At 42.9% G+C, this 23,784-nt stretch overlaps 1 protein-coding gene across 7 annotated transcripts in view; it reads left to right on the top strand.

Annotated features, from left to right (window-relative positions):
• SPECC1L (sperm antigen with calponin homology and coiled-coil domains 1 like) overlaps positions 1 to 23,784 on the top strand; it is a 120,648-nt gene that overhangs the window by 44,960 nt on the left and 51,904 nt on the right. For all 7 annotated transcript variants that reach the window (XM_068562600.1, XM_068562595.1, XM_068562594.1 and 4 more), the window contains 6 exons: positions 631 to 838; positions 11,005 to 11,078; positions 12,168 to 12,343; positions 16,804 to 16,967; positions 18,230 to 18,321; positions 23,473 to 23,563. In XM_068562600.1, coding sequence (XP_068418701.1) covers positions 631 to 838; positions 11,005 to 11,078; positions 12,168 to 12,343; positions 16,804 to 16,967; positions 18,230 to 18,321; positions 23,473 to 23,563 — 805 coding nt within the window. The remainder of the gene's footprint in view (positions 1 to 630; positions 839 to 11,004; positions 11,079 to 12,167; positions 12,344 to 16,803; positions 16,968 to 18,229; positions 18,322 to 23,472; positions 23,564 to 23,784) is intronic.

Consider the following 23,784-nt stretch of genomic DNA (forward strand, 5'->3'; position numbering starts at 1 on the left):
TGATGTAGTGTTTATTTGCATGAGTTATCTAATTATCCTAGCTTACATTTTATTTACTGTTTCAGTGCAAAAATTTTTTAAAGTAGGAAACAGTATATCTTTGCTCAAAATTTGAATAATATAAACCTTAATTTATTAAGTGACAACTTTCAGAGATACAGTTTAGGAGATGTGGTATTTGTTGGAGCATGTATGTTGGGGGCCACTGTGAACTAACACTGACTGTATTAGAGAACTTTCTTGTTTCCATTTTTAATTTGATTTTGAAACTGTCACAAATCAGACATCATTTTTGTGGGAAAGCATGTTAATCATTAATCAGATGCATGCCTTCAGTCCAAACTTTGGAGAAGGGAAAATTTCCAAATTTTCCTCATAAATAATGTAGTGAAGTTCAGTGAGATGTCAGTGTAATTTCAGTCAGTGATGTGGCAGCAGATCATGCTTAAGCATACTGTGTGAAGTCCATGTTACTGGAGAGCGCCTTCCACCCAGTTATTACACAGGTCGTTCTTGTTCACGCAGAGCAGCTCATGCTCAGCTCCCTGCTGAGACAAGGTGTGCCTCTGTCCTAGGACTTATCTTAGAACAACTCTTACTTTTCTGATCTGCACCATCAATTTTGCACAGGTAGAAGATGAATACAGAGCCTTCCAAGAAGAAGCTAAGAAGCAAATAGAAGATCTGAATATGACATTAGAAAAATTAAGATCAGAGCTGGAAGAAAAAGAGACAGAAAGGAGTGACATGAAAGAAACGATCTTTGAACTTGAAGACGAAGTAGAACAGCACCGGGCGGTGAAGCTTCATGACAACCTCATCATCTCCGACTTAGAGAGTAAGTGAGGTCCCACCCGTCTTAACGTGTGGGAAGAGTTTGTGTTCTAAGTAGCAAAGTGACAGGGGGTGGCTCTGCCTGGGGCAGGGGTTCAAAGGCAGGAGCACAGTGGCCGGCAGACACGCGTGTGGGCAAGAGCTTCCCATGGCCATTGGCAGTCTTTCAGCTGCTATTTGGCTCCTAAAGGACTGTTAAGTGGAAGCATCTCTTTAAAATTGCTTAATTATGGAAAATCATTTAAGTGAGAAGCTAATGGGGCCGTTAACTTTCTAGATCTTAGGAAAAGCCATTTGTTGTCGATGTCTAGTGGTTGCAAGTATACTGAGACCAAAAAATATTTATCCTTTATAATCTTATGCCTGAGGCACAGGTTTTTGTTTATTTGTTTAATATTCCTCCCTTTCATGGAGATTTTATGATCAGGTAGACTTGAAACTCAGATTTTGAGTTGCTTTGTTTGCTTTTTAAAAGATTCTAAAAAACTTGTAATTATTTCAGACTTTAAAAAAAGTTGCAAAAATAGTGCAAAGCATTTCTGTGTGGAAAATTTGATGAGGTACAGAAATGTGCATGATCTTAAAATGTCTTCCCACAGACTGTTTATTATGTTACAAGTGAGGAAAAAGAAACAACCAGGAATTACACAGTGGAACAATTGGGCAACACTGTGACCCGGTGATCGGGTGACCGGGTGATCATGTAAGTGACAGAGGTACATGGATATCGCTAGGCTGTATTCTGGCTGAGGCATAACTTCAGTTAATCATAAAGAAACATTAAACAGACAAAAAATGAGGAATGTTGTACTAAAAGCCCAGGATCGAACGGTGCTGTATCCTCAAAAATGCCAGTGTCATAAAAGACAAAGGCTGAGGGAAAATTCCAGGCTGTAGGAGGCTGAGGAAAAGGACAACCCGTGCGCTCCCTGTGCCTGCACTGGCTCCAGTGCTGTCGAGAGCTGCTGTAAAGGTGTGGTGACGGAACTGGAATGTGTGTGAGATTAGGTAAACGTATTGTGTCAGTATAAATTTATGAAGTTGATAACCCAGCTGTGTCTGTGTATTCTTGGGAACCACACACTGAATATTCAGGGGTGGAAGACTGTGATGTATATCCTTAAGGGCTCAGGAAAAAGGGACAATTAGAGGCAGACGGACAGGGATAGGAGATAGCAAATGATAAAACCAATGGTAAACTATTAACAGTAGGCGAATCTGAGAAGGAGGTAAATGGGTGTTTGGTTCTTTGTGTTACTTCTTGCACCTTTTTGTAAGTTTGAAATTATTTCCAAATAATACATTTAAAAAATTCTTATGTATTCTTCATCTAGATTCCTCAAATGTTAACAGATTTTAAGTTGTAATACACTTTAATGATGGCCTGGTGGGGGCAGGGAGAATGGAGGTAATAACCTTTTTGGATGCCTTGGTTAAAGCTCTTAAAATTCCTGGTTCATGATGCTGCTCCTTTGAGCACTGATGGTTTACTATTTATTTTCTGACAGAGGATTGACAGGCAGATACAGCGTGTCAGTACAGTAGCCAGAGCCCCTGTGCTGTGGATGCAGAGGTGGGGTGGAGGGGAGGTTTGAACTATTGATACTTCCAGGAAAGAGACGGTCACTTGCAGGAGCCCTAAATGTGTCTGGTGGCAGTTCTGAGCTCTGGCTAGTTGACCCAGCATCTGTAGGTTGACCTCAGGGTCATTTGGAATATTCCAGGGTATCTGGATACTGAAGTAGTGGACTGTGGGATTGTATTTCTTACATAGTGATGAACTTTTTCATCTAAAGTTTTAAAAACTTTTAGTTTAACATTTATATCTAATCTGTATTTCATTGTCTCTGAACTGAGCAAGTTATCTAATTTTACTTCCTAAATATAAGAGGTTCTAAAGTTTTTCAGATTAACTTGGGGGTTCAGTGTGTTTTCCATTTTGTACTGATAATAACAGCCTTTTTCCCTTGCAAACCGTTTGATTTGAATGTGGAAAGAGTGACACCTTGTGGTAATTGGGGTAATAGCTAGAAAACTGTTAGGTGATAAGGATTCCTGGGACAAAATTTTCCATATCATTGCCAAAATAAAAGTTACATTGACATTGTATGGATTTTAATCATAAAATGGCTGAAAAGCCTTAATAAATTTTTTTTCAGCCATGTAGTTTCTCTCCCCAGTGTTTTGAAATGAAAAGTTGAAATATATAGAAATACTGTGAGAGTAGTGTGGTAGTTAGCACCTCCTGCCTGGATGTGACAGTTGGTAGCATTTTGCAGTGTTCGCCTTCTGTATGTGTGTGTTTAACTGAACCAGTTGGCAGTGAGCTGTGGACTTCATGATACTTAACTTCTAAATATTTCAGCATGCACCTTCTAAGCATCCTCCTTGAAACCACAGTGCCGTTATCACATCTAGTAAAATTAGTCGTAATTTCTTAGCATCATCTAATACCCCACGTGCAGATTTTCCCAGTTGTCCCCAAAATGTCCTTTATAGTTTTTTTACAGGGACTGGGATCCAAACAAGTCTCTTGCATTATAATTTGTTGTTACATCTCCGTAGTCTGATAGGAGTTAATTTTTTTCCTAGAGAATTCTGGCATTTGGGGTTGATGCTAAGTCAGCACTTGGTATAGGGGACTCAATGACAGAGAATACTATTAATTGGGAAATTGAGATTTTCTTCTGTGGATGAAACCATCACCATAGTCAATTTTAGAACTTTTTTATCACCCCCAAAAGAAATCCTGCACCCATTGGCAGTCACTCCTCATTTACCTCAAAGCGATTCTGACTTTGGAATTAATGGACAGGATTTTAAAACAGCTATTGTAACTGTACTCAGGGTGTAGAGGAAAATATGCTCGTCATGACAAACAAATAGCAGATCTCCACAGAGAAATAAAAACTGTAAAAAAAAGAACCTAGTAGGTGTTCTGGAACTAGAAAATTAAACAGCTAATATAGCAAGTTACAGAGTCATTTAAAACAACAAATTAGAGATACAGAAGAGCCAGTGAACTTGAAAACCAATCAGTAGACATTATCTAGAGAGAAAAAAGATTGGAAAAAATGAATAGAGTATCAGTGATATCTGTGGGACAGTATCACAGGTGTATCATGTAGTTGGGAGTCCAGGCGGCCTCCCAGAGAACATCAGTGCCGTACTGCGTAGACCTGGCCTGCGGTACTTCTCAGCAGCATCTGAGCTGGAAAGATTTGATGTAAAAAGTCACTCAGTAACTACTGTTAAGACTTCCAGTTCAAGATGATGGCCTGAGGTCATACATACTTCCTTTCCCTTCCAAAGTCCAAGTGACATGGCGGGAGAGCTATAAAAATTACAATGAGCTTGAGCAAAGATAGAAAACAGGGGAAGGGTCCTATCAGTAGGTCAGCAATTTGGGGTAATTTCTGGAATACTTTATATAAAGCTGATGGAATTGGCTATGGAGAAATCAATCAGAATAGAACATTCTGCAGTTTAGGAGAACACTAAAGCTCTGAGTAATAATGTTCCCAGCAGAGCCCTGGGGATGGGGGCACTGAAACCTCCACATCAGGGATCGTAGGGCCCCGGGGCCAGCAGCGGTTTCAGGCCACAGTGTAAGGGATTGCTGCGCTGTACCGCCCCCTCCTCTGTCGGGGCTGTCTCTGGTGTTTGCCCCCAGGCTGCTGCTGCGCTCACCTCTAAATAAGGTGGGAATATGGTGCCAGGGACTCCCAGCACAACCTTCACACTGTGCCAGGAGTAACTGCAGCCTGCCCTGTTGTCTTAAAGAGAAGACCACCCAGAGGGAAAGGCAGCTCGGCCCAGCAGTGAAACGGATACACACACACATACACCTGTTGCCTCAGCAGAAGCCGCCCGTTCCACATACACCTGTTGCCTCAGCAGAAGCCGCCCGTTCCGTCTTGTACATCCAGAGGGCCCCACCCACCCACCCACCCTGCAGGCTCGTGTCATCAGCAGAGCCTTTAGCCATTTGTTCTGTTGAGAAGCATGCAGGAGTCACTGATGCTGATCATTCTTTGCAAGTAAGAAAGACCAACCAGGACTTATTAGACATTTAACACCTTAGAAGAGCTTAAGGGAGAAACAGCAGAAAGAAGCAGCTCAACTGAATCCCCAAAAATAAAGGTAATAACTTGCCCAGCAAACCAAAGCTGACTGGTATTCCGAGTAGTGACACCAGCGAGACCTCAGGTCTGGCTCAGTTGCGACCTTATCAACCACTTAGTGTCTGCATAGTAATGCTCTGTGCATGCTTGCAGTTAAGTCCTGCCCTTTTCCTGCCCTCTGTAGTTCCCAAGATTGGGGCTAGGGCCTGACATCCTGATACATGGAACATTAGTGACGGTGGTGAGCAAGGGTGGCTTGAGATTAGAGAAGGAGCATAAGGAAATAGAGGAAAGCAGCTGTGTAATTCTGTGATGAGAAAAGCGTGGAAGGTAGAATACTTGGAAGCCTTAATGGAAAAAAGTCTCATATTTGACTATGTATAATTGAAATTTTCAGTTCAGCAAAGTGCCAGAAATAAATGACATAGGGAGAAATATTTATAATGCATGTCAAATATGTAAAGAGATTCTGTACATCAATAAGACTAGAATAACCCATTAGCTAAATCAAGTGTATGAATGGATAAGTCAGAAAAAGACACAAAAAGATGCTTGACTTTTAAAAAAGCAAAGAAACTCAAAACAAGATGCAGGTGTGAAAAATTGAAAAGATTGCTAACGTGTAAGAGAGGAGAAAGGGTCCTCTCATATACTGCAGCTTTTTTGGAGTATTGATCAAAATTTTTCAAGTACAACAGTAATTTAGCAATCCACTTCCAGAAACCTGCTCTTCAGAAACATTCTTACAAGTTTGCAAATGTATACATAGATGTGGATGCTTGCTGCAGAGTTGCTGGTTACCACAGAAACTTGGAAGCTACCTGTATTTTCAGAAGTCGAGATCTAGTTAATAACCCATGTGCACAGCACATCCCTACTGTGGCTGCTCTTTCACCAGCCAAGATAAACGAGGCATGGAGAAATGTGTGCACAAAATAAGGCAAGTCGCATAGAGGATGAGCTGAGTATATTACTTCTGTAATTAAAACCATAAAAGTTTTAAATACAACATTACACTGAGATTGTAGCCAGGCATAATGGTGTTCCCTAAGAAATACCGATTTCAGTGTATTCTGTACCATAAATTCTCTAACTTGGTGACTTCTCAAAAAAAATTCTGTATTCTTGAGCTAGAACCTTCTAATGGATTGACTTGGATCCTGTTGATAGTTTCAAATGGTCCTTCATCACTTCTTCTACTTCTAGAAATGTGTCTTCAAGTAACATCTGAAAAACTGTAAAGTCATTTATAGTGTTTATAACAAAAATTGGAACCCTTCTGGCTGTTCATTAATAGGAGGTTGCTGAGACAAATCATGATATATCCAATTGATAGAATACTATCATGGCCATCAAAATGGTGCTGCAGGTCTGTATTTGTTGATAAAGGTGTCCAGTATCTACTGCTTAGTGGAAGGGCTTGTGAAGCAGTATAAATAGTATAATTTCATTTTTCTTTAAAAATAATACACACATACATGGAATCTGGAAAGATATATGCCAAATGTAAATGCTGGGTAATCTTATTTTTGTCACCATTTTCTGTTTTCCAGACTTGTTACTGTGAGCGTGCATTACTTTTAGAATCAAGGGGTAAAAGTTATATTCACTTTTTTGGAGGGGGGTAAAAATGAATAAAATAAAAATTAAAAAACAGAGACAGGGACTTCCCTGGTGGTCCAGTGGTTAAGACTGCTTCCCCTGCAGGGGGCACGGGCTTGATCCCTGGTCTGGGAACTAAGATCCCGCATGCCATGCGGTGCGGCCAAAAAATTAAAAAAATAAAATAAAGACAAATAAAAATAGTAAATGGTTTATTTGAAACTCATGTGTGTCCTCTTCCTGCATCAGGAGTTCTGGTTTGGGAGTAAAGCTGTCGTCTGGTAGCTGGATACACCACCTGCCCTGTTCCCCTGCCCCTGAGGTGTGGAGCTTTAACTGATAGGTTCCTCTGGTCCTTTCCCTTCCTCTAAAAATTGTACCTGATGGCAATTGGAGGTGCTTGACCAGATGCAGGAGCCTGACTTGAGTACTCGGGTATCTGTACCCTAAGGGTTTTCTGGGATTCAGAGGGCAGGAAAGGTTGGTGGAACTTTCATTACTTTACACCCCAAGGGTCGTAGGTAGATCCTGTGCCGTGGTAGCTGCCCAGTGACACCCTCAGGAGTGATGGGCCTGTAACTGGAACCAGCGTGGAGGCCTTGGTTGATGGTTCTGGTTTTGTTGGTGATGATAGGTCTTGGTGGTGAAAAAGATTATGAACCCCATTATTAAATGGGCAGGGCAGTGCCCAGAATTGTTCAGAGCAAAGTTGGACTAATAACAATGAGAATAGAAATTTACCTGATTTCTAGAATAAAGATAACATTGTAAAATTGAGTTATAATTTATAATTTTAAAAATGAGGTCATGGTAGTTCTTCTGTTCTTTGATAGAATTTAATGTTGCATTTGAGTTGAAGACAATAGATGGCAGTGTCTCTCACACTTAAAGCTTTGAGGAAGGAAACTGCCTTTAGAGGCCCCAGAGTTGCAGGCTAAGCAGCCATGTGTGACTGGTCACTGGGAGAGGCGGCCGTTTGCTAAGCCTCTTCACAGCGAGAACTGGAGCATAGACGCCTTTGTTTCCAGGGAGGAAAAGCTTGTTGTCACTTTTAATGCTTTGTAAAGTTTAAATCAAATTCCCTGGAGACACTTGTAGTGCGCTTTATTCGGCCTGAATATGTCCACTGGCTGCCAGCTTCCCTTCTGTTTAAAAGAGGACATGCCAACAATAAATACGTAGTGCTGAGGGTAAAAGAATGTCCTTTAAGAGTAGTGATCATGTGAATTCTCTGGCCATGAGTGTAGAGGTTGGTGAAAAAAGGGTAAGAACAAAATGAATGAAATTTGGGATTTTATGATCAGTCTAAGATAGCCATGTGGCTTAAAATGTCACCTGGGAATCAAGGCACCAGATGTTAAAGTGGGCTGCAGCTAGATTTGCTGTCATCTGTCTCATGTAAGTTACCTAGATAGGTCCTTTGTGACCAGAAGAAAAGGCAAAGGATTTTCAGCAGAGGAGAAATTACACATTTTTTTGTTTGCTTGTTTTAATTATAAAATATTTTTTGTACATAAATATAGTGTAAGTGAAAGGTGTAACCCCTAGTGTTTTCCACACTAGAAATATTTTAGCTTCTGTCCTTATTCCTTGTCTATGTCTGGTAATATCACCAAGACCCTGATTTCATCTACATGTAGGTCATACGGAGCCAAGTTCCCTGCTGGTTCCAGAGTCATCCTTTCCTCTGGAGGTTCGGGTCAGGGTATTGGACTCACTCACTCACCTGCTTGTCCACTTTGCCCTCAGCCAAATTGGATGGCCCGTTTGCTCCTTAAGTTACCAGGTTAAATGAGGTCTGAAGCAGCTTGTATAGAGGTAGACTTTTAAAGTTTAATCCTTTGCATATGAAAACATCCTCTTTTCTGTCTCTAAAAGGGTAGGAACTGTACCTTTTTTCCTTTCCCTTATATCTCATGCACCTTGTAAAAAAGTCTGATACAAAGTAGGTACTTATGAGCAGTTTGTTGTATTACTGAGTAAAAGTAATTAATTAACTTTTTATTTCATAGGCCCTAACTTTCTGGAATAATTTTGGGGTGATGAATGGGAGGAAATTGACTACTAGCTACCAAAAATGGCCATTTTTTTTCACCCATGTTTTATCTCATTTTTTAATTAAAAAAATTTTTTTTAATCTTTTTAAAATGTATGTATTATTATTATTTTTTTGGCTGCATTGGGTCTTGGTTGCTGTGTGCGGGCTTCCTCTAGCTGCAGTGAGTGGAGGCTACTCTTCATCGTGCTGCGTGGGCTTCTCGTCGCGGTGGCTTCTCTTGTTGCGGAGCACAGGCTCTAGGCGCACGGGCTTCAGTAGTTGCAGCATGCGGGCTCAGTAGTTGTGGCTCGTGAGCTCTAGAGCGCAGGCTCAGTAGTTGTGGCACAGGGGCTTAGTTGCTCCGCGGCATGTGGGATCTTCCTGGACCAGGGCTCAAACCCGTGTCCCCTGCATTGGCAGGCGGATTCTTAACCACTGTGTCACCAGGGAAGTCCTCATTTATTTATTTTTTTATTTGATTTATTATTTATTTTATTTTTGGCTGCTTTTGGGTCTTTGTTGCTGCACGCGGGCTCTAAAGTTGCAGCAAGCAGGGGCTACTCTTCATTGCGGTACTCGGGCTTCTCATCATGGTGGCTTCTCTTGTTGCGGAGCACGGGCTCTAGGCTCCTGGGCTCCAGTAGTTGCAGCACTCGGGCTCAGTAGCTGTGAGTCGTGGGCTCTAGAGCATAGGCTCAGTAGTTGTGGTACACGGGCTTAGTTGCTCTGCGCATGTGGGATCTTCCTGGACCAGGGATCGAACCCGTGTCTCCTGCATTGGCAGGCGGATTCTTAACCACTGCACCACGAAGGAAGCCCCTCATTTATTTTTTTATTCAGCTTTAGAAAACATATTATTATGTATTTATAGTAATCATTACACATATAATTGTTATAAATATTCTAGACTTTATATTGTTACTGAAGTGAATTCATGCCTTTTAAAAATGTCAGAACACAAATGTATCAACATTGAATTAAGGTTTCAGCAGAGCAGGTTCCTCGTGGAACTGGGAGGAAGAAGACGCGGAGCAGTCTCAGAAAAAGCATCAGCCTGCTCATACTTCAGGGTCTTGATTGGAAGCTAACAGCCTAAGAGGTGTTTTGGGTACATGTTGTTGCACACAGGTGTTGGCTGTGCCTGGGTTCCCTCTGCTGCGTGTAAGGAGTAGGGGGAATGTTTACTCAGAAACACCAGTGTCCATGGTTTGACATCCCTGACAATAAACAGTTACGTTCTGGCAATGGTATATTGAAACACTTGATGCTAGGTAATGACCTTAGGATTGCTTTCTCTTTTGCTTCCATTAGCTTGTGTATTTATACACTTGCTCTACTCTACAGGCCTACCTGTGCTGGGGCTGCGACCTCGGCATGTGGCTCCTGGCTCTGAGGTGTGCTCAGCCTCTGGGTGAAGAAACGCACCCCTGTTGGCAGTGGCAGCAACAAGGCTGTGTAAGGCAGAGTCTGAACACAGAAAGGACAGGGCTCTGCTGCAGGGGGGCGTCGGTGAAGTCAGAGTGTTTGTCACCAGGTGTAAGTGCCTGCTCTGGTGCTTAACCAGAGAGACAGTGATGGGTTCCTGAGCTGTCGGAGTGACCAGCCGTGGGGAGGCGCTGGGCAGCAGCACCAGCATGGCGCCCTCCCCAGGCATTTCCCCTGATGCAGGGGTTTTTGAGCAGAACCTCCAAATAGAAGGGGACTTCCCTGTACATTTCTGGATCCCAGGGGACTGGCCTTGGCTGTGTCTTCATCTTTGCAGCCCCACTCTGTCTAGATCGGCCTTTGCATATTAGTGGTGCTCATCAGATGTTCAAAGTGCATGACATTGTTGGAAGGAAATTCGTATTATGCTAGAAATAATTTGAGGAATTGATTTACTTAATCCTTTATTTTGTGAAAGACTTTGCATAGAATTAAATAGCACCTCCCCCAAGTTACTAAATAATTAAGTTTGTAAACATTTTACTAATTCACCACTTTTCTGGAATTTATTCCAGCATGTAAAGTAAGTGATGCTTGCAAAAATACTTTAGATTTATAACCCTTTTGATTAAAATCTCCCATTTTAATTGCAGTCAGTGTTGTTTTGATTGGTTATGAGCCAACAGTGTGTGTGTGTTTCTAACAATTGATTTTACTTAACTTTTTGTTTCAGAATTAAGACGCTGAGGAAGGAAGTCATCCAGAAGTTGTGATTTAAATTTGATATTTTCCTTACAAAGTAATACTGGTTTATACTTGGGTTGGACATTCCTTTTTCCTTTTAAAGTTTTGTATTAAAAATAAAAAGTCTTTGGGCAGGATGACTTTCTGAATGTCATATTTAAGTACCTCCTCCCTTTATATTATTCCTTTCGAACACAGTTGTAAGAATAAATATTTAAACTTTTGTGGTCTTTTCAGATACAGTTAAAAAACTCCAGGACCAAAAACATGACATGGAAAGAGAAATCAAGACACTCCACAGGCGACTTCGGGTAGGATAAATCTTCACATACTATCTCATGAGAAAGCACAGTTTTCTGAAAGTTGAGCACTTTGGTGTGGTTGACCCCACTCTCCTTCATCTGAAGCTTCAGATACTGTTACAATACTGAGCCCACTGGAATTTGGGCAGAAAGCTACTGCCTGTCACTTCAGAGTGGGACTGGTGCTAGATTCTGGTTGCAAGATTGTACTAGTAATTTATGAGTGGTAACTTTAGAAAGAGGGATTTAGGAAGCGAGTGTTACATTTTGGAAAGAAAGTTTATTAGCTCTGGATTATGAAGCGTCCCAAACTAAACTGCTTTCTTGTCAGTCTTCTGTCTTCTGTGGATTTGATCAGCCTGCCGACGGCAGCGATGCTTTGATGCAGAGGGTCAGGAAAGCTGGACTCGTAGTTTGGGTTGTGCCTCAGTTGCTCAGGCTGCCTTGGGGTGATGGGCACTGGGCCCAGTCAGCAGCTGTAGCTCTGGGAGAGGGGCTGCTCTGGGGAGCACGCCCGGCCACGGAGGCTGCGGGAAGCAGCAGGCTGTACAGGTCCTCAGCTCCTCTCTTTGTGTGATTTTTTGTTTGCCTAGATTAAATTCAGTGTTTTTCTTCTGGCTTCCTCTTCCTTTTCCTTTACTTTTGATTTTCTTTTTTCCTGTTAGTTTTTGATGTCAGGATATTTATAGTTTTTCCCTGTAAAATCTTTCAGTATGGTTCACACACCAGTTATCTACCTTCTAGAGCTTTTCAGAGGTACATTTTGGATGCTGTGTTTATTTTCGTAAGACTAACTTTGATACCTGCCATGAGAAAGGGAGGCTTGACATTATCATTGTTAATACTGAGCACCCTGAGTGCCTGATGCCTCAGTAGGCAGATCAGCTGGAAACTCTTTTCCTCACTAAGAACACGTTCACTAAAAATAATTACGTTTTCTGTTAGAAATAGATAATAGCAGTTCTCTGGGATTTAAAAGAAATTAGTCATCATTTGAGATAGTGCATTACAGCAATCTAATCATAAACACATTTTATTGCTTTAAAATAAGTCTTTACTGCTCTCTTTTGGAAATAAAAGTTTAGTTTTTTAATGTAGGAAGAATCAGCAGAATGGCGGCAGTTTCAGGCTGATCTCCAGACTGCGGTGGTCATCGCAAATGACATTAAATCTGAAGCCCAAGAGGAGATTGGTGATCTGAAGCGCCGATTACATGAGGCTCAAGAAAAAAATGAGAAACTCACAAAAGAATTGGAGGAAATAAAGTCACGCAAGTATGTTTTGAGAAACCAGCTGTGTACTTATGTTTCAATAGGGAGCACCTGAGTCACGGTTCTGTGATGTGGTTTTATGGAAAGAACATAGGCTTGACACTGGTGTGACTGAGTTTGGGTCCAGTGGAAGTTACTCACCTTTTCTGGCCTCACTTTGTGACCCCTGTAAAGTAGTGTGGTCTCTGTGGCCTTTCCGAGCTGTCAGTGTCCATAGTCAACAACGCTGGAGGGGTTGGAGTGGCCGCTGGCATGTGGTCCATTGTGGTTCCCGCCAGTCCTCTGTCCCCCGTCCCAGCCCGTTGCTCTTCTTTGGGTTGTACTCCTCACGGAGGATGTGGACCCTGGAGGCAGACAGACTCGGCCCCGTGCAGCTCTGCCTCTGCTGGGTGTGAGGGCTCGCTCAGGACCTCAGTTTGCTTGTCTCTGCAGTGGACACAGTCCTGCTTGTGTCACAGAGTTGTTGTAGGGCTGAAGTGAGACACCCCTAGATGGCGCTCAGGGCCACGGCCAGTGTCCATTAGCGGGTATTTTAGAGACCCGAGTGAAGAATGCAGGCTGATTTCTCTCCACCGCTTGCTTGAGGAGTTGTCTTATGCTTAATACCCACGGGTATTTTTCCCATTTAACATAGAGCTCTTTGTTTTAGTTTTTTTTTTTTTTTTTAATTATTAGCACCTTTAATTATTATTTATTTATTTATTTGTCTGTGTTGGGTCTTCGTTTCTGTGCGAGGGCTTCCTCCAGTTGCAGCAAGCGGGGGCCACTCTTCACCGCGGTGCGCGGGCCTCTCACCATCGCGGCCTCTCCTGTTGCGGAGCACAGGCTCCAGACGCGCAGGCTCAGCAATTGTGGCTCACGGGCCCAGTTGCTCCGCGGCATGTGGGATCTTCCCAGACCAGGGCTCGAACCCGTGTCCCCTGCATTGGCAGGCAGATTCTCAACCACTGCGCCACCAGGGAAGCCCCCATAGAGCTCTTTGGAAACCCGTAAAAAGTCTTAGATGATGTGCTCTGAGTTCCTAGTGAGATTCTATCTGTGAGCGGGGGAGAGTGGTTTTTGAGATTTTTATTAAGTATCAGTAGAGTTTGAGGTTATTGTGAAGAATTTGATTATTCATTACTTTGAACAATTCTTAAGCAGCCCTAGGTAAAAAATTTAGAAAAATATTTAACAGGCCAACTTGGAAAAGCTGTCTTATTTTATTGTTGCCTAGGTCTAATGGATGCCCAGTGGGAAGTATTGTTAAACCATTTTTCTTTGGCTTCTTTAATAAGCAGAACACGGAGGAATGAGTTGGAAGATTATTATTTCTCCACTAGTACATTACCCTTCCTCCTTTGTACCATTGAATGAATAGAAATGCTCCATTTGAAAGGTAACCCAAGTGACTGAAATTCTACTCTGAGAGACTTGTTCCACTGGCTCCCGAGAGCCTGTTAGTGTTTGAGACACATACTTAAAGGATGTGCCCCCGAGAGAAGTAGCATTGTGTAGAGCAGCACTTCTCAGAGTGAGGTCTGCAGGCCCAGGGGTCCCCAGGGCCCTTTCAGGGGCTCTTCGAGGTCAAACTGTTTTCATAATAATGCTGACGTGCTGTTTGCCCTCTTCACTGTGTTGACTTTTTGCACAGATGGTGGACAGCAGTTGTTGATGGATCAAGGCCTTGGCACCAAATCGTACTCGTGGTCATTGTGCTCTTCCCCACCAGCCACTCTCATTTTCAAAATGCAGGTTTCCCTTACAGATGTCCTTGGTGAAGCAGTAAATTAGTAACATCACTCTGTCTTGAGTATATTCCCTGAGTATATTCTTGAGTATATTCTTTTTTTTTTTTAAAGATTTTTTTTTTGATGTGGACCATTTTTTGTTTTGAAAGTCTTTATCGAATTTGTTACAGTATTGTTTCTGTTTTATGTTTCGGTTTTTTGGCCGTGAGGCATATGGGATCTTAGCTCCCTGACCAGGGATTGAACCCGCACCCCCTGCATTGGAAGGTGAAGTCTTAACCACTGGACCACCAGGGAAGTCCCCTATTGTATTCTTTTTAAGGTCCTATGAGATGGGTGGGAAGTCACGTAAAGAGCTGCTGCTGCATCTGCAGCTGTGTGCCCAGGTGTGCGGCGGTCTGGAAGAGAGCATTGCGTGCCACTGTAGTTTGTGCTGTTTTCATTTTTCATGGAGTGAAGATTTTTACTTGAGAATGACTGACACAAGCTATTGGTATTCAGACTTCAGTGTTGGGTGGATATTTCTTGAAAATGATTAAGGGAGCCTGTCACTTCAAGGAAAGCAACTAACAGTGTTTGGTACCAATGATAAAACATGGGCTTTTAAGTGAATGTTAGGATTTTGGAAAACTTGTATCTGCCATTGCAAGCTCAGCAGCTTTCCATAAAGTGTTTCCTGATGAGATCCCTAGTGATATTAACAAGAGACTTTTAAAGAATAAATTGTTTAATGACAGGCATCGACACTTGGAAAATCCGTGTAACTCTGTGAACCAGTATTTTCCGTATGACCAGGGCATGATGTCACCCAATCCTGTGTGGGTAGAGGATCCATATGTGTTAAAAGTGCGAGATGGACAGAGTAGGAAAATTTCATTCATATGGTTTCAGGTTACACATTTTAACTAACTTATAAGTTACTACCACTTACTGTGTTTTAGTGTTTATCAAAGAAGAATAGCCATAGTTATCTGTTTTAATATCATTAAAATATTCTTCCCTGGAGTTCCCTGGTGGCACAGTGTTTAGGAATCCACCTGCCAGTGCAGGAGACACGGGTTTGATCCTTGGTCCGGGAAGATCCCACATGCCGTGGAGCAGCTAAGCCCGTGCGCCACAACTACTGAGCCTGTGCTCTAGAGTCTGTGAGCCACAACTACTGAAGCCCGCATGCCTAGAGCCCGTGCTCCGCAACAAGAGAAGCCACTGCAATGAGAAGCACGCGCACCGCAATGAAGAGTAGCCCCTGCTCGCCGCAACTAGAGAAAGCCCGCGCGCAGCAACGAAGACCCAGTGCAGCCCAAAAAATAAATAAATAAAATAAATTTATTAAAAGAAAAAATATATATATATATATTATTCCCTTTTCCAACTACATATCTGTGTGAGGCCTGCTTTTTTTCATGTCACAATAGATTGAATACAGAAGAAATGAGAATCTGACAGTCTTCTATTAAGCCAAACATTAAAGAGATGTACGGAAATGTTAAAACACTGCTATTTTGGGGACTTCCCTGCTGGTCCAGTGGCTAAGACTCCACGCTCCCAATGCAGGGGGCCCAGGTTCGATCCCTGGTCAGGGAACTAGATCCCACATGCCACAACTAAGACCCGGTGCAGCCAAATAAATAAATAAATATTTTTTTTAAAAAAAATTAAAAAAATAAAAACATTACTATTCTTCTTATTAATTTTTTTGTTTTGGAAAACATAGTTGTTTTTCATAAAAATATGTTAATTATGTTAATAAGCCCTGAGTTTATTTTTATTTTTAGATGAGTTAAATATTTAAAATATTTAATATGGTAAATGTCAATCTCTGTAACCCACATAAACAAAAGCTCTTTGGGGTCCTCAATAGTTTTTAAGAGTGGAAAAGGGCTCTAAGACCAAAAAGTTGGATAATGGCTGTTGTACATTCTTTATTAAAACTTCCAAGCATGAGGCATTTTGGCAAAAAAACTCTGTCATAACAGCCAAATGGCCACCAAAGACAAATTTTCCTAAGGACTGGCTTAATTTTTGTACAGTATGAACTGGCTTGTAGTTATATGACACATGCAAACTCTGCAGCTGAAATCTCTTTCCAGATGTAAACTTTAGTGTTTGCTCAGTGAATGAGAGCTTTCCAGAAATGAAGTGGAATTGATATTTTTAGATGACTCACACTGACCATGTAGGAGATTCATGTTACCAATATGGGTCCAGGCTTTCCCCCCTCCCCCTTTGTAGAAATTCTATTTGGTGACTATACCATTTTTAAAAAAAATTTAAGAGTATGGGCTTTGATTTCATTTCTTTGTATTTCCATGCCTGTGCATGGCATGTTAGATAGAGAAGGTATCAATTGTCTGCATGTGCTGTGAATTCCCAGACTCACCCCCCTGGGAAGGGCCTTCTCCACAGCACAGAACCTTACAGTCCCCAGTTCTGAGCCCACCTCCCATTTTACTGCTAATTGATTACTGATGTTCTCACCTTACACTTACACAAATGAAAATGGAAACTAATGGTTACTTAACCTAGTTAGGATAACCTGATATAAAAATTTTAGTATCATTTCCTGGAATTCATCAAACAAATAAGAATATTAGACCAGGTAATTTACTTAGCTCAACTGATACTATTTTCTTGTTTTTAACTGATACTTTTTAATAGTTCTCAGTTGGGAAGGGGAAATGTATATTTTCTAGTATATATACAAAAATGCCCTGATTTCAGTATTGTTTTCAGGCAAGAGGAGGAGCGTGGCCGGGTGTATAACTACATGAATGCTGTTGAGAGAGACTTGGCAGCCCTGAGGCAGGGGATGGGTCTGAGTAGAAGGTCCTCGACTTCCTCAGAGCCGACCCCTACGGTGAAAACCCTCATCAAGTCATTCGACAGTGCATCTCAAGGTAACATCCATCGTGCCCTAGCGGGCGATCGTGTTCATGTACCACATGTTCTCTGTTCTAGTTGATGTTCTTTACCATCTTACTCTGAATCTCATCACATTTCATATGATGTTAGTGAGTTAGTCTTCCTGCAAGGTGGATTTTAACAGGAGATTTGGGATCTGTTCAGCCTCAGAGATCTCGGAGTCAGACTTGGGCCTTACCCCATGCATGTGTGTCTTCTCCGTGCCTGAGAACTTCCAGATGTGGGACTTCAGCCCTCTCCCTTACTCTGAACTCCTCAGGCCCAGTGTTTTCAGATGCTACTTGACACTGACACCCAGGTGTCTACCAGACATCTTCTCACGTCCAAAACCAGATCTTGTCCCTTAACTTCTGTCTTTCCCCATGTGTATGGCAGCACCATTCCACCCAGTCACTTAAGCCAGAAATCTCGGAATCTTCCTTCTTCCTTCAATCCTCCTTCCTCACCTTGACATTGACCCATAAGTGAGGCCTCTTGGTCTGGCCTCCCGCACCCACACCTGCTCTGCTCTCCATCACTGGGGGCGCACCATCCATTGCTCATTCAGTGGCCTCCTCTTTATTTTTTAATTTAATTTTTTTTTTCTGGCTGCGCCATGCGGCTTGCGGGATCTTAGTTCCCTAACTAGGGATCGAATCTGAGCCCCGGCAGCAAAGGTGCTGAGTCCTAACCACTGGACTGCCAGGGAATTCCCAGGATCCTACTTTTGAACAGTTCAGTCTAGAGAGGGAGACTGACATGTGAGCGGACAATTACACACATTTAATTGCACTAAATGAAATACGTGTGAAAATCTGTGTGGAGGGAAGTGATGAGCTCCTCAGGAGGAGGTGAGGGAAGATGAGCAGAGCCCGGCGTTCCTTCATTTAATATGCCGCGAACTGCACGCCAGGCTTCTCATCTGATGCAGTTGCAGAAACGCTCATCCTGGGGCTTTTGTATTTTGATTTCCTTGGTTTATGGAGCACTTAACCACGTAATTAAATAGCAAAAGTGAAATGACTGGTATAGTCAGGGCTGGAAATAAACACAGATAGTCTCAGGAACAGACAGTCCGCCTGACGGCAGGACGGCTGCAGGGAGCAGCCGTGAGTTGAGGAGGTGAGGCGTCTCCCGTTCCCAGGGGAGCTGCGAGCTCTGGTTCATGGGGTGAACCCTTAAGGGGAGAGCAGTTATGAAAACTTGCACTACACCTTGTTGTGTTCATTATTTACTTGTGTGTGTGTTGTTTTTCTAGTCCCCAGCCCTGCTACAGCTGCAATTCCTCGAACGCCTCTGAGTCCAAGTCCCATGAAAACACCCCCTGCGGCAGCCGTCTCCCCCATGCAGGTAAGTGCCTGTGACCGTGGAGGCTCTGGGGGTCCCAGATTCTGAAAGCTTGTCCTTTTCAAAGTCACCTACACTATGGCACGGGGGGCAAATGGCTGCCTCTTGAGGGATACAGTTGCGATTGTTTTCCTAGGATGCTGTGAAATTCCCTAGTTAAGATAAATTATGTTAATGTCAAGTATGTTATTCTTCTGAAATTCTCTAATAGTGATAGCTAACAACTACTGAACACTTATTATATGTTCTACATTGTTCCCAATGCTTTATAATGTTAACTCATTTAATCCTCATGACACCTCTATTGCCTGTTAGGTATTATTCTTATCCCTAGTTTTCATATCTGGAAACTGAGGCCCAGAAGGGCTAAGCAGCTTGCTGAGGGTCATACAATGAAGTGTTCGAGCTGGGATTTGAGCCTGGGTGGCGTGACTTCAGACACGATGTTTTTAACCCCTACACTAAGATAACTTTCTAACTAAGATAACTTACACTAACTTTCTAAGTAGAATATACAGTCAACCCTTGAACAACGGGGGGTTAGGGGCACTGACCCTCTGCATAGGTAGAAATCCACGTATAATGTATGGTCAGCCCTCCGTGTCTGCACTTCCATGTCTGCGGATTCCCAGCTGCAAGTTGTGTAGTACCTGGAGTATTTACTATTGAAAAAACACACATGTAGGTTGACCTGCACAGTTCAAACCCGTGTTCAAGGGTCAGCTGTATAGTTGGCATGTCTCAGCCCCTGCTGCGCTGCAGATCACCCAAAACTTAGTGGCTTAAAACAGCAATTTTACTATTTTTCACATTTCTCTGGCTTTGCCTGGGCTCACCCCTGCAGCTGCACTCAGCTGGAGGGTGGGCTGGGCTTGGGCTCAGCAGGGTGGCTGGGCCGCCCTCTTCACGTGGTCTTCCTCTCAGGCTCCTTCATGGCCTGGTGTCTCAGGCTCCAAGAGACTAGAAGCAGGAGTTAGCAAAGCCCTTTAAGACCTGGCTGGGAACCTGGACTGTGTCTCTTCCATCCCATTATTTTGGTCTAAGCAAGTTGTAGGCCGGCCCAGATTCAGAGTCAGAGTGGGAGGGGTCTGCACAGGCGTGAATCCAGAGCAGTGTGGCTCTTTCTGGGCCGCTTTGTAGCAGCCTGGACCAAGGGCATTGCTGACTCATCACGAACAAGTGTCACAGGTACCCTTCTTGCCACTGTGGGAGTGCAGACCAGAAGCAGGGCAGGTGGCGTGACTGTCGAGCTCAGGAGGCCCTCTCACTGTGCCCTTGCTGTGAGCCACTTTGGGGACAGTAGCTGAGGTGGAGTTTCTCCACGTAGGTGAGAGTAGCCTAAGACCCAGTCCCCTGTGATCTAGGGTAGGCTTGGCTGCACCTCTTCCCTAAAAGATTGGGTTTGAGAACATTTTCTCTGAGTGGAGACTTTTGTAGGTATTAACTACTGGCTGTGTATTTTGTGAGTGAACTTTTTAACCTTTTCCCTTGTAAAGTTTAGGGTAGAAGTGCTGTCCCTCTGCATTTGTAATGTTGCAAGTTGTGGCTTTGCATTTACGTTTATGTAGAAGATGTTATACTCTTAATTTGAAAGGAAGGCAAAGGGAATTCCATATTCTGTCTATAATGAGCTTTTTATATACTCGATTAATCAAACTTTCTAAAGACATGAAGAGGGACTTCCCTGCTGGTGCAGTGGTTAGAATCTGCCTGCCAATGCAGGGGACACAGGTTCGATGCCTGGTCTGGGAAGATCCTACGTGCCGTGGAGTACCTAAGCCCGTGAACCACAACTACTGAGCCCATGTGCCACAAGTACTGAAGCCCACGCACCTAGAGCCCATACTCCTCAACAAGAGAAGCCACCACAGTGGGAAGCCCACACACCGCAATGAAGAGTAGCCCCTGCTCGACGCAGCTAGAGAAAGCCCACACCCAGCAATGAAGACCCAGCGCAGCCAAATAAATAAATAGATAGATAGATAGATAGATAGATAGATAGATAGGACTTCCCCAGTGGTGCAGTGGATAAGGCTCCACGCTCCCAGTGCAGGGGGCCTGGGTTCAATCCCTGGTCAGGGAACTAGATCCCATATGCATGTTGCAATTAAGGAGCCTGCCTGCCGCAACTAAGACCCGGCGCAACCAAATAAATAAATAAATATTTAATAAAAGAAAGAAAAACAGAATCAAAAATAACATTTAAAAAAAAAAAGTTGAAGATATGAATGAAAGCAGATGAAGGCTCAAGATATAAGGTGAAGTTTCTCTAAACAGTGTTTGTCAGTTGAAATTTAATGTTCATGGCGTCACTCTGTAAACTTTACAAGAGGTAAAAAGTGTCATCTCTCTAACTTGGAAAAAAAACTAGTAATTACAAGCCACATTCAGTAGCTTTTTAGTACTTGTTTAGTTAGTACAGTGCTTCTCAAACCTAACTGTGCACAAAAGTCATGTGGAATTTTTAAACACATAGATTCCCAGGCCTCATCCCAGTGAACAAGAATCCCTGGGGAATGGGGCCTAAGATTAGGATTGTTAGTTTTTCAAAACTCCATGAGTGGGAATTCCACTTCTGGCTGTGAGGGAGTCAAGGGCTGGATTATTCTGCCACCACAGACAGCTAGAAGGCTGGACAAAATGTAGGAAGCAGTTACATTCATACGTCGTAGGACAGGTGGTGCAGGACTGAAATCTTTGGAGAAAAGTTAAGAATGAGCCAAGTCCTACTGTGGCCCACGCTTTTCCGGATGGTGAGCAGGGAGGATGAACCCACACGGAGCAAGGAAGGGAATGCCAGCTGGATCCGAGGAGACACAGATCAATGTCCAGGGAGAACAAGGGCTGGGATTTGGGGGCAGGGTGCCTGGGAGGAGAGAGCCACGCAGAAAAGGTCTAGAGCTCTGCAGAGGCCTCCCTTTGAGTCCTTGCTGAGTGCCAGTCTGCACATGCATAGACATGGGTTGACCCCTGCAAGGCTGGGCAAGAACGATTTTGCAGGAAAGATCAGTTAGCGGGGATCTGGCAGATAGATGCTTCCCATAGTTTACACAGAGCAGGGATCATTTGAGTTCCTACTGGCCACTGTGGAAAAACCTCTTTGAATACTTGGAGCATTCATTAGAGACCTCAGTGACCACTCTGTGAAGTGGAACTAAATAGCCCTAGAGTAAACACTATTCTAGATCTGCCCTAAATGACCTTAAAAACAACCTCAAAAGGTCCAAGGAGATCCATTAGTAACGGGATAGGCAGTCTCTGAACTGCTTACCAGTGATCCATGCCTCCTGCTGCTGTGCTCTTGTGTCATCTGCTCCTTCTGAGGGTTGGCTGGGCTTCGTGACTTGCTTCTCATGAACAGAATGTGGCAGAAGTGATGAGCTGTCCCTTACAAGATAAGGTGGTGAGAAAACTCGCTTCTGTCTGGAGGACTTCCTCTTGCTATCTCCTAGATTCAGTCAGTCCAGTGAACAATTGGAAATTGAAATACTTAGCGATACATTGAATAAAATATTGTGCAAGGCCTTGTAGTGAAAACTATAAAATAATGCTGAGAGAAGTTAAAGGCGTAATAAATGGAAAGATACATCATGTTCATGCGTTGGAAGATGCAGTCTTGTTAGGATCTTGCAGTTCTCCCTCACATCGAGCTGTAGATTCAACTCATCCAACTTACAATCCCAGCACGCTGTTTTGTAGAAATTGATAGTATAATTTAAAATTTATGTGGAAATTTAAAAGACCCTGAATATCCAAAGCATTTGGGGGGAAAAAAGAAACAAATTTGGAGGACTTCCACTACTTGATGTTAGCACTTAGAGTAATCAAGACAGTGTGGTTCTGACATAAGTTTAGATCAGTAGAATAGATGGAGAATCCAGAAATAGGTCAGCTGATTTTCAACAAAGGTGCCAGGGTAATTCAGTGGGAGAGGGATAATCTTTTCAACAGGATTCCAGAACAACTAGATATCCATATGGAAAAAAAAAGAAAAAAAAAAACCTTTACCTCATGGCATTCATAAAAATTGAAAATGACTATAGACTTAAGTGTAAAAGCTAAAACTACAGAACTTCTACGTGAAAACATTAGAGAAAGTCTTCATGACCTTCGACAAGGCAAAGATTTCTTACTTAGGACACACAAAAAAATGAACTATAAAAGAAAATTAACAGCTTGGGCATCAAAATTTTAAACTTCTCTGAAAGACATTAAGAACATGACAGACAAGACTGGGGAGAATATATTTGCAATTCATTTATCTGTCAAAATCTTGTATTCAGAGAAGACTCGTTTGTCATCTTGGTTCAAGACAACCCAATAAATAACGGACAAAAGAGTTGAAAAGTCCCTTCCCAAGAGAAGATACACAAATGGCCAATAAACACATGAGAAGTTGCTCAACATCGTAGTCATCAGGGAAACGCAAGTTAAATCCATCATGAGATCTCAGTACGCACCTTTGGGATGGCTCAAATGAAGACTGCCAGTATCAAGTGTTGGTGAGGGTGTGCGGAGGCTGGCCCTCTCACACATTGCTGCTGGGACTGTGGAATGAGTAGTCAGAATTCAGCTGGATAAAAAAGGGCTGGGAGAGCTGAGGAAAGAAACATGAGGACAAGCCCAGAGCTGGTGAACAGCGTGTCCTTGCGGGCAGGAGTGAGTAGTTGGTGGTGTTGGGGCATCACACAGAGGTGGCAGGAAGTGGCTCAGGAGAGCCGAGAGGGTTCAAGTATTTGGTAGGTACGTGTATGTATGAGACCGGAGGGGAGGAGGCCTGTGACCAAGCCGGTGCTGAGTTAAGGTGCCAGGTTGTGCCCGGCAGCGGTGTTGGAGACTTAGTGAGGAGGTGACAGAGTGAGATCCACTTGGTACTGGGGCATGAATGGCCAATCCAAGTACTAAAGGAGCACATCCGGATTTTGCTGATTGGCGAGTGAGGGGCATGTGGGATCTTTCTGTGTTCATTTTAAAATAGTATACTGATCACATTATATGCCTCTGGGAGTGTGTGTGTTTTTTTCAGTCTTACTGTAACAGTGTGGAAGGAATTATGCAAATTTGTAACTAAATATTTACTCTCTGCAATATTTACTCTGTGAAACCCAGCTCTAATTTAACCTAATTTGGACACTGTTTGTCTTACGATTTCAGAGACATTCCATAAGTGGACCAATCTCTACATCCAAACCCCTGACAGCCCTGTCAGATAAGAGACCAAACTATGGGGAAATTCCTGTTCAAGGTACATCTCGTGTGCAGTATTTCACTTTTGTTGTTACTTTTTTTATTCATCTGACTTTTGGGGCTAACTTGTTTTTCTTTTGTTCTTGACATTATTTCTACCAGTCTGATATACATCTTTATCACAGGTTTACTAATAACACGTCTTAATTACAGATGAGGAGACTGGTTGTTAATAGATGCATCTTGGAAGATGACTCTCATAGCGTCATGAGGGTGACA

This window comes from Eschrichtius robustus, chromosome 14 (assembly GCF_028021215.1).
Source record: "Eschrichtius robustus isolate mEscRob2 chromosome 14, mEscRob2.pri, whole genome shotgun sequence".
Taxonomy (NCBI): domain Eukaryota; kingdom Metazoa; phylum Chordata; class Mammalia; order Artiodactyla; family Eschrichtiidae; genus Eschrichtius; species Eschrichtius robustus.